We start from the raw sequence: 9,558 nt of genomic DNA on the forward strand, positions 1-9,558 counted from the left end.
GAGGCACGTCTTGGCTTGTGTATGTTGAAGGCAGTGTGTGTGTGTGTGTGTGTGTGTGTGTGTGTGTGTGTGTGTGTGTGTGTGTGTGTGTGTGTGTGTGTGTGTGTGTGTGTGTGTGTGTGTGTGTGTGTGTGTGTGTGTGTGTGTGTGTGCGCGCGCGCACGCATGCAAGAGAGAGAGAGAGAGAGAGAGAGAGAGAGAGAGAGAGAGAGTGAGAGGGATGTGTGAATGTGTGTGTGTGTCTGTGTGTGTGTGTGTGTCTGTGAGTGCTGACAAGACTGCCACACTGATGTCTCAGTCCCCTGTCATTGTGTGTGTGTGTGCGCATACCCCCCACCCACCACCACCACACACAAACCTGCGCCCCATTTGGAACAGCTGTTTAATTAACCTTGCTGACTTTAATTTCTCAATCTTGTTCGTACATTTCACATATTTGAATGTCTATTGATTACTTTGATGATTAAAACATGAAATGCATAAAGAGAAGGTAACCAACAAGAGTAGGCTATATTATTCCTGGGAATCTTGTTTGTTACAGATAAGGGTCTTTCATACCACATGTATGCCATACAAATTCAGTTTTGGCTATAGGCTTAGTTCAGTGGCTAGACTTTGAAAAGGCTACTGTAAATGTGTGTTAAGCATAATTTCATTATCATCATTTCAGCATAATTTTTAATGTCAAGCATTCTTTCCTGAGGATGATAGCTTACACTGAATCATGAGTGTCAGAAGTTTTCAAAAGTTTTAAGTGGACGACGCCGGACAGTGAATTTGTGACCTCTTTTACCCCCCTCCTCAACAATCCAGGCAACCCCAACACATTCCGTGACCTCCAATCAATTATGGATAGGTTGATTGAGGGATCGCATCATGTTTTGAAACACGCTGAAGTCTTTTTGACTGTAAATAGCAGTGGTTTTGAGTTGAGATCGAAAGTTAACCTTCTAAATGAAACGGCTCACCTGTCACGTGCGCGCCTAATTAGCTGGCTCCGTGGTCTTCTATGGCTGGTGGTGGCCACTCACTTTTCGGCTGGATTTTCGCCTGCCCTGCCCCTCCTCTCCTGACGAAATAATTGCGGAGGCCGCCGTCAATGTCGGATTTGAACTTGCAGCCAGCTCACTCACTCATCTTGGTCTTCTGGACTGGAGCATCATCACACAAGCATCACACGGTCGGGCGCGGCGCCCCTCACAGAAACAGGCATCAGGCACAGGGGGCACTAAACAGCACAAGACAGACGGGGGACCAAGAACTTATTCGCCTGACAAGGGAACTTTTACAGAACTTTGATGCCTCTTTTTTATAGTGGGATGTACTGGATTTAACTGGAACTTTCTATTTCATGTGGAATTACAAACTTACTTGAGGTACGTTTTTTCTGCTGTCATTATTTTAATTGTGTTGATGCAGGCTCGTTTTCAGTATTGGTTAAAAATTGGTTTGTAAAGCCAATAAATTGCTCAATATTCATATTTTTTTATTACGTGATGTGGAAATCCAGCGAAATTGACAACATCCCGTTTGAAATATGTAACTGGGATGCCTGTTGGACGTGCGTAAAGGCATGTTGGATAGACCTCAGGCGCACTTATCTGAGTGAATATTGGGATGTCCATGGGATGCTTCTCAGTCAATAAGAGACACTAGAAAGTTTTTTAAAAGTTTTTTTTCTGATCACACCTCTCACAATTTGGCAATGAGAACGTTAATTTAAACATTGTCATCACGCATTGTTACAATGCTGTTAATTAATGAGACAAATACATGTGTAAGTTGTATAACGCGATAATAGATATATGCCTATAGAAATACAGAAAAAGAAGCGAAAGGACAAAGTTAAATTGCTAAGTCAAGTGCATACACGCTTGTGACTCCGTAGCATCGAGTGCCTTCGCTGCCTTTTCAAAAGGTTAAATAAGGTGAACGGGTACTTTTCTCCTTACATCCTCGGCCTCTAACAAGTTCGCTCGGTCCACGCCGCAGCATTTCTAGTGCGCAAACTTTATCACGCTTCAGTGTATCTACTTGCACGTTTTAAATTATCTTATCCGGTTGAATGAAATTTGCGGGTTCGTTTTGGCATAGGGTTTACTTGCATAGCCTACCTACCGCACTATTGTGACAGGTTTTACCCCGCTGGCCGGTGCTGCTGTCCACGCCACCTGGAATGGACACATTTGTGACTTGGCATGACGGGGGGTTATAACAACGAAATATTCAGTTTCACCACCCAGGTTCTCGGAGGAAGTGTCGTGTCGGCCTAATTGCCCCTAGACCACCAGGGCGAGGGGGGTCATCAGGCACTTCTCCCAGCAGGGCTAGTAGTAGCAGCAGCAGGAGCCGCTCCAAATCACAAGAGGAAAACCAAGCGGTGGCCACTGCTGGAAGATGCCATTGGGATGAATGAATCGATTAAATTAATTTCACAAAGAACTTTTGTACATGCAGTGTTGTAACGTGTGACCAATGCCTTTTGACAAACAACTGTTTGTTTATGTTATAGATCAAAGATGTTATTGGATATAAAACATATCCTGTGGTTACTCTGCTTGTGTCACTCAACACTTTTCGGTAAGTTTCTCTTCACATTCATGCCTTTACAAATGCTGGTTGAGTCTGTATGCTGTGTTGATGTGTTTTTTTTGTCAGTGTGCTGTTGTATTAGTTCTCCAAGTGATAGCCTACACATAGAGGGGGGCATGATATAACATCTGCTTGCATAGGTAAAAACTTATTGTCCAGTGGATTGCAGTTCACAAACGGTGGTGACCAGTAGGCTGACTAGCTGTGATATGATGCTTGTAATGCATGTAATGCTCACAATACCCATACGGCAAACATCCATTATAGAACAAACCCCACAACACATTTTGCTCTTGTTATCTTAATGAAAAAGTTAACTGAGTCAAATTGTGAGGAAGCAGAGTCAGTCCTGGGAGCCCGTGCCTGATTCCCAGGCTCCTCTCAGTTAGACCGTTCAATTAGGTCCATCTTACTGTCTGGCCAAACCAGATGGTCTGTGCCTAAGTTCAAGAGCCACCTCTTCTGCTCGGCGTTGCCTGGGGGCTTCTCCCACCTGTCCAAAGCATTCCTCAGACAGGGAGGCTGGCTGGCTGGCTGGCTGGCCGCAGGTCCTTTCCTCCATCCCTGCTTGTTGAGTAGTTTCCATGCTCTGGGCAAAAAAAAGAGTAATAGTGATTCACCACACAGGCTACACAGGCTTTGGTGGGGTTTGCTTTAATTGAGATTGCCGAATGAACAGTCAGTGTTGAGACATCTGGGTCAACATGTATGTCGTATTTCACTGCAGTCACCCATGCTACTTTGAGTCATGCTGAACTGTTAGTGTGAAATGTTTTATTACAGAAAGTTATGGGATTATCTGTGTCATCAACAACAACATAACTGTGCATGACTCAAACCCAATAGGGCTTACCTCCTCCTGTTTCATAGCCCAATGCCTTGGATGATGTTAGCATAGTTCAATTAATGAACGGTAAACACCTGGTAAACTTTTCAAATAATCTTATGTTTTTTTAATCACATAACTTTCCTCCTGGTCTTTATGGTTGGTCTGAGCTTGCTTGCTCAGGATTTGGAAAACTTGGGAATACAAAGTCAGAAAATGAAGTGGCTTAAAATGAACAAGAATCTGAAAACTTGGACTACAAAAAAGAATGACATAAAGCACTTTTTTTATGAAAGTGGAAATAAGCACTGTCTCTTCTAGTCTTTACATCTGTAAGAAGTCCCATTGCTTCATCAAAGTTATTTAGGACAGTTACGCACCATCAGTAGACATTGATGAACCAGGGAAACAACTAAAGAAACATTACGTAGTGTTGCCTCATAACGCCCAGCATTCCACCAAGGGAACACTGTTATAGTTGATGAAAAGACTTAACCACCACAGTACCACTACTAAGACATTAAATGTACATTACGACTTAGTCATTGCCATTCTGTCTGGAAACAGAACATTTGCAACAGGGGCCATGTCTTAATCCATTATGGTTGAAAAAAAAACATGTCTTAACTTAAAGTATTAAGGTTGACATGAAAACTCATTTGTTTTGCATGAATCACCCAAACCTGTGGTGTTTTTCCTCGTAGAAAGACCAGGAAGCGCGATCAACACCTTGTAGTCTAATTCTCTACACTGGGTGCTTGACTTTGTCAATGAATGAACTCAAATCTCAAAAATAAATGAATAAAGAAGCACTCATCAGATTTCTTTTTGGGTGATTAAAAAAACAAATAGAAATCTGATGAGTGGTTCTTTATTCATTCATTTGTGAGATTTGTGTTCATTTCCTCCTTGTCTCTTCTCCTTCCTCCAGCTTCAGCCAGCCTGGTGGTGATGAGGCCGGTCAGCGGCCTCCTCTCAGGTCGAGTGTCCCTGCCGTGCCATTTCTCCGTCGAACCCACTGCCGCGCCCTCCACCATAGACAGCAAAGCCATCGGCCCCGGCGGCAAGGACTACCTGCGCATCAAGTGGACCAAAGTGCAAGGGGACAGCGAGACGATCGTTCTGGTGGCCCAGAATGGTGTCATCAAAATCGGCCCGGGATACCGGGGCCGTGTGTCGGTGCAGAGTCACCCGGAGGACGTTGGCGACGCTTCCATGACGCTGTCCAAGCTCCGCGCCAGTGATGCCGGAACGTACCGCTGTGAGGTCATGTACGGCATAGAGGACACCCAGGACATGGTCTCACTGGATGTTGATGGTGAGTTTGGATTTGTTGTTGCTTGTTGCTCTCAATCTCTCTCTTTGCCTTTCTTAGTCTTTCTTTAATATTTCCTAGGGCTTTTTTGCCTTTATTTTTTGCCAGGACAGTGGAGGAGAGACAGGAAATGAGTTGGGAGAGAGAGATAGGGAAGGATCGGCAAATGACATGGGCCAGAATTGAACCCGGGTCGCGGGTGTAGTAACCCAGTGCCCTACCGTTAGGCCACGGCAGGTCATGCTTTTCTTAGTCTTGAATGAGTTTAATGAGAAGCATTGTCATTGGATCTCGGTTTCTAAATCCCATTAAAAGCTTGTGTCAATGCACTCTGAATTATTGTTGTTGTAGTGTCTGCAGGGGCGTAGCAGCAAATGTTGGGCCCTATGTAAAATCAGCTGCAATGGACCCCCCAGCAGTGTAGCTTCATAATTCAGACTGTGGGCCCCCTATATCCTCCTGACTACCAGCAGTTCATTTTTGTCCTCTCTAGAGGACATTTGTAAACTGCAATATCTCCCACCCCATACACACTACTGTGCTAACTCCCAATGATCTTTAAAGAGGACATTCAGAGCTTTCCAATGATACCATGTGTGTAGGGGTGGGGTTTTGGGAACTTTCTATTTCTTTGCAAGGAAAATGGTGTCCATTAAAAATAGGCCGCTTTTGGTTAAAGGGAAAGTAAATGCATAATACTTTAAAGTGGGCAATTATTGTCTTAAAACATCATCTTTATATGTTATTTCAATCTCTTCAGAGTACAATTAAACCATTTCTAAATTAATGTAACATTATTTAATTCCCATATTTAGGCGTTAAAGAAATGTCCTCTTTAAAGAACATTGGGAGTTAGTTGGGAGTTAATGGACATTGGTAGTGACATCTTCCATTTTGTTAGTATTTTTCCAGTCAGAAAGTCAGTATCAGAATCAGAAGGAGAGACACTTTACAGCACATTATTGATAAATAATCCTAGATGTGATGTTTGAGGAAGATGCTGAAGATTCAGAGACCTCTTAGGATTCATTTCAAGCAGGAAAAGTAGAATCAGAACAAGCAGAACGTTTCCTATTGATGCATTTGTCGCCCCATGTGGAGCATGACTCTGATGTGTGTCTGAACTTTGCAGGACAATATTTCAACCAAAAATTAAATTAAGACTAAATTAATCCTATAGACATGAACACATGTTTGTTCCAGAGATAATAACCCATATTTCACACATCAGAACTATAAAATTAGTCAACTCTGGTGAAAGTTCTCAGTTGAGGGACCACATGTCATTCAAGCTTCAACTGCAAGTCCAGTTGCTTAAAACAAAATTGCTTTGACTTGAGATGACCTGCATGAATGATAATGGTCACAGACACATCCAGTTTCCACCTCAAACCAATAAAACACTCATTGTTAACTCATAAATGCTCAAATTTACTAATAATTAAACTGATTGTTATGCTTTTTCATCCAGATTGATTGATAGCAATTAAGGTACATTTTCAATGTACGGCCTTCCAATGTCCACTGTAGTGGACACATTAAATCTTAAAAAAAAAAAAAAAAAAAAATCGAAAAAAATGTTGTCAATCTCATTTTTTGCCTTCAAACAATTGGGGGAGTAAAAAAAAACAAAGATTTTAAAACTTTTTTTCCCCTGGTAGTCAGGAGGATATAAATGGGGCCTTGGTGACGCAGTCACACTTTACCCCCCTGAACGACCCCCCTGAGTGTCTGTGTCTTCATTGGCTGTGACCATGTCAGTGGGGAGAAGATACGTAATTCAGTGCTTTGAGTTTGTTGAAGTAAATATACATTTTACCCTCTTAAAACCAGATGATCTGCTGAGAAATAATTTTACTGGGTATATTTCTGTGCCTTGTCCACAGGTGTTGTGTTCCACTACCGGGCGAAAAAGAGCAGATATACGCTGACCTATGACAAGGCAGCTCAAGCCTGTCAAGACATCGGTGCCTCCATCGCCACACCGGATCAGCTGAAATCAGCATTGGAGGATGGCTTTGACCATTGTGACGCCGGCTGGATTGCTGATCAAACCGTAAGGTGAGAACATGTGCGATTTTATGGGATAAATAAGTCACCATGAAGGCACCTTTACAATTGTAAAGTATTTACAATAATTTGTGGCCTATTGGTTAGATTTTATTTCATATACAGCTGATTTGACTTTGAGCAAAGTTTCTAACCTCACATTGCATCAGGGACATTAACCAATGTCATGTAACTAAATATCTGCCGCTTTGAACATTAAAACATCACTGAAATCTCACAATGAGATTTGATCATTTCTTTCTTTGTACAAATTGATGCCACACTTTGTGGTATAGAGTAGCATATCGGCAATGTATGTGGAGTGAAAACTAGCCCACCTGGAAAACCCCAACTCCCATTTTCATTGTGACACAGCACTCCACAGCACACAAGTAGACACTGCACACAATGAAATTACATGTATGCCCGTGGAAGGGGGCAGCTCCCAGCGCCCCAAGTGAGCAGTGCGGCATGATGCTACCATGCTCAGGGTACCTCAGTCATTGAGGAGGATGCGGGAGAGTTGGCTTTCAATGGTGGATTAATCTTGTGTTGTCTTGGTGATCCAGATACCCTATCACCAAGCCAAGACCGGGCTGCTATGGCAACCTGAAACACAAGCCTGGCGTCAGATCGTATGGTTTGAGGAAACCATCAGAAACCTATGATGTGTACTGCTTTGTGGACAAACTAGATGGTAAGTCTCATTAAACACACACACACACACACACACACACACACACACACACACACACACACACACACACACACACACACACACACACACACACACACACACACACACACACACACACACACAGTACACACACACGAAGCATATGAAAACGTAGTTGGGAGAAAGCAACGCCCATCACATAAACATTATTGAAATCTTGTGGCGTGCGCCATTGTGGTTTTTAGTCACTCAGTCACAGACAAGTGACACGCTTACAATGTTTCAACACAGGCAGGGATACTCATTTGACGCTGCAGAATTTGCGAAAGCAATACCAGAAACTATGTGATAATTACTCTCACAAATACTTCTGGCACAGGGAAGAGTCAATTTGGTCCCCTTTGCGTTCGTGGCTGACAACACTTATTGCACTTATTGACTTGATTGGTATGTCACAAATCTCAGGCATTGACGCCATCTTTCTCAATCACTCATCCTCCCCCACGCCTATACGTCCTCACTCACATGATTATGTGCGTAGGGTGAGCGTGTTTGTGACTGTGTTTTGGGTGTGGAAAACTGAGTTTAGGCTCTCTGACATATCTGTGCTGTAAATCAATTGGGTGAGAGAATCCCAGCCAAACACCTCAACATCACATCCAATTTGTAGCAAAACATGTTTTTTTTTAGTCATTCTGTCTAGATTTGTCTGATCCTCGGCAATAATATGATGCTAATACGTACTAGAATGTCAGCTGTGAGACTCAGGTAGGCCTACTACCAGTATGTAGACATGGAGACAGGCTTTCCATGTCTCCCTGAATGGCCACCATTTATTGATGTCGAAGGTTCCCCTTCAGTGATGTAACCAAATCATGTTCTCACCCAGCGTTCTACAAAGCATGCATTCATAAAGAGGTGCACAGTAGACTAGACATGACGGATGATTCAAGAGTTCACACCCAACTTGCCAAATTGCTGACCAGATGTGTTGTTTGTTATTTTTTTTGGTAACTTCATTTTAAGGTTCACCGGTTAGCCACTAATACATGCCTAATAATTGAATGTATAAGTTTCTTGAAAGGTGCACGGTGTAGGATGGTGGTCACAGTAGGTATTGCAACTGTGCTCCTCATTGAAACGGTGCTGCCTATTGGCAAATTTGATCTTCTCACAAATATGTACTAAATGATAAACCAATATTTACTAGTATGACCAAAGTACAGTACATTTTTGCAGCTAAAAAGTGTCCATTTCTGGATGTGTCCATTTCTGGAAGATCCAACTTTGCATTAATGAAAAGAGCAATTTTCCCAGTCATAATGAATACCTAGAATTTCATGGTGGTGCACAGTATTCATTCAAAAAGGTAACATTTGTGAAGGGGCAACATGAATTCTGTAAATAAACTACTAAGAGTATTAAAGTGCATCTTTAAGACATGTTTTAAGAAAAATGAAAGGGCCTACAAGGTCCTTGTTATTATTATATAAATAATCAAGGCCTTATTAGCAATGAACAAGACATTTGTGAATGTGCATGTATTTGTGGCTAACGTGTGAACACTAAAAATCAACTGCTACCATGTTTTTGCCCATTCAGGTGATGTCTACTTTGCACCCACAACCAACAAAATGACCTTCGAGGAGGCGGAGCAGGAATGCAAGAAGCACAACGCCATCCTGGCCTCACCCGGTCACCTGCACGCGGCCTGGAGGAGGGGCCTGGACAGGTGCGACTATGGATGGCTCTCGGACGGCAGCGCCCGCTACCCTGTCTCGCATCCCAGAGTGCAGTGCGGCGGAGGGCTGCTGGGCGTGCGCACCATGTACCGCTTCTCCAACCAGACGGGCTTCCCGGAGCCCAGCCGCAAGCTTGGAGCATACTGCTTCAAAGGTAAGGTCCTGCAACACACACTTTTTGTAGTTGTGGTTGTACACAATACTAATCCAATTGGATATGTTGAAATATCCATTATGCAATTAGACAAATTAGTTAAATCTCCCTTATGTACATACGAAAGTCTCAAAGGTTATGGATAACAAAAATGGCAAAAATCACTACAACTCTCAAGGTGCAGCAGTAGCTTTGTATATTGGC

General features: G+C 42.8%; 1 protein-coding gene across 1 annotated transcript in view; it reads left to right on the forward strand.

Annotated features, from left to right (window-relative positions):
• Positions 1 to 1,159: 1,159 nt before the first annotated feature.
• The window catches only part of vcana (versican a), a 59,694-nt gene continuing 51,295 nt past the window's right edge, over positions 1,160 to 9,558 (forward strand). The window contains exons 1-6 of the mRNA XM_063195262.1: positions 1,160 to 1,376; positions 2,513 to 2,580; positions 4,350 to 4,736; positions 6,620 to 6,794; positions 7,352 to 7,479; positions 9,061 to 9,354. Of these exons, the coding sequence (XP_063051332.1) occupies positions 2,520 to 2,580; positions 4,350 to 4,736; positions 6,620 to 6,794; positions 7,352 to 7,479; positions 9,061 to 9,354 (1,045 nt within the window). The 5' untranslated portion in view covers positions 1,160 to 1,376; positions 2,513 to 2,519. The remainder of the gene's footprint in view (positions 1,377 to 2,512; positions 2,581 to 4,349; positions 4,737 to 6,619; positions 6,795 to 7,351; positions 7,480 to 9,060; positions 9,355 to 9,558) is intronic.

Source organism: Engraulis encrasicolus, chromosome 3 (genome assembly GCF_034702125.1).
Source record: "Engraulis encrasicolus isolate BLACKSEA-1 chromosome 3, IST_EnEncr_1.0, whole genome shotgun sequence".
Classification (NCBI taxonomy): Eukaryota; Metazoa; Chordata; class Actinopteri; order Clupeiformes; family Engraulidae; genus Engraulis; species Engraulis encrasicolus.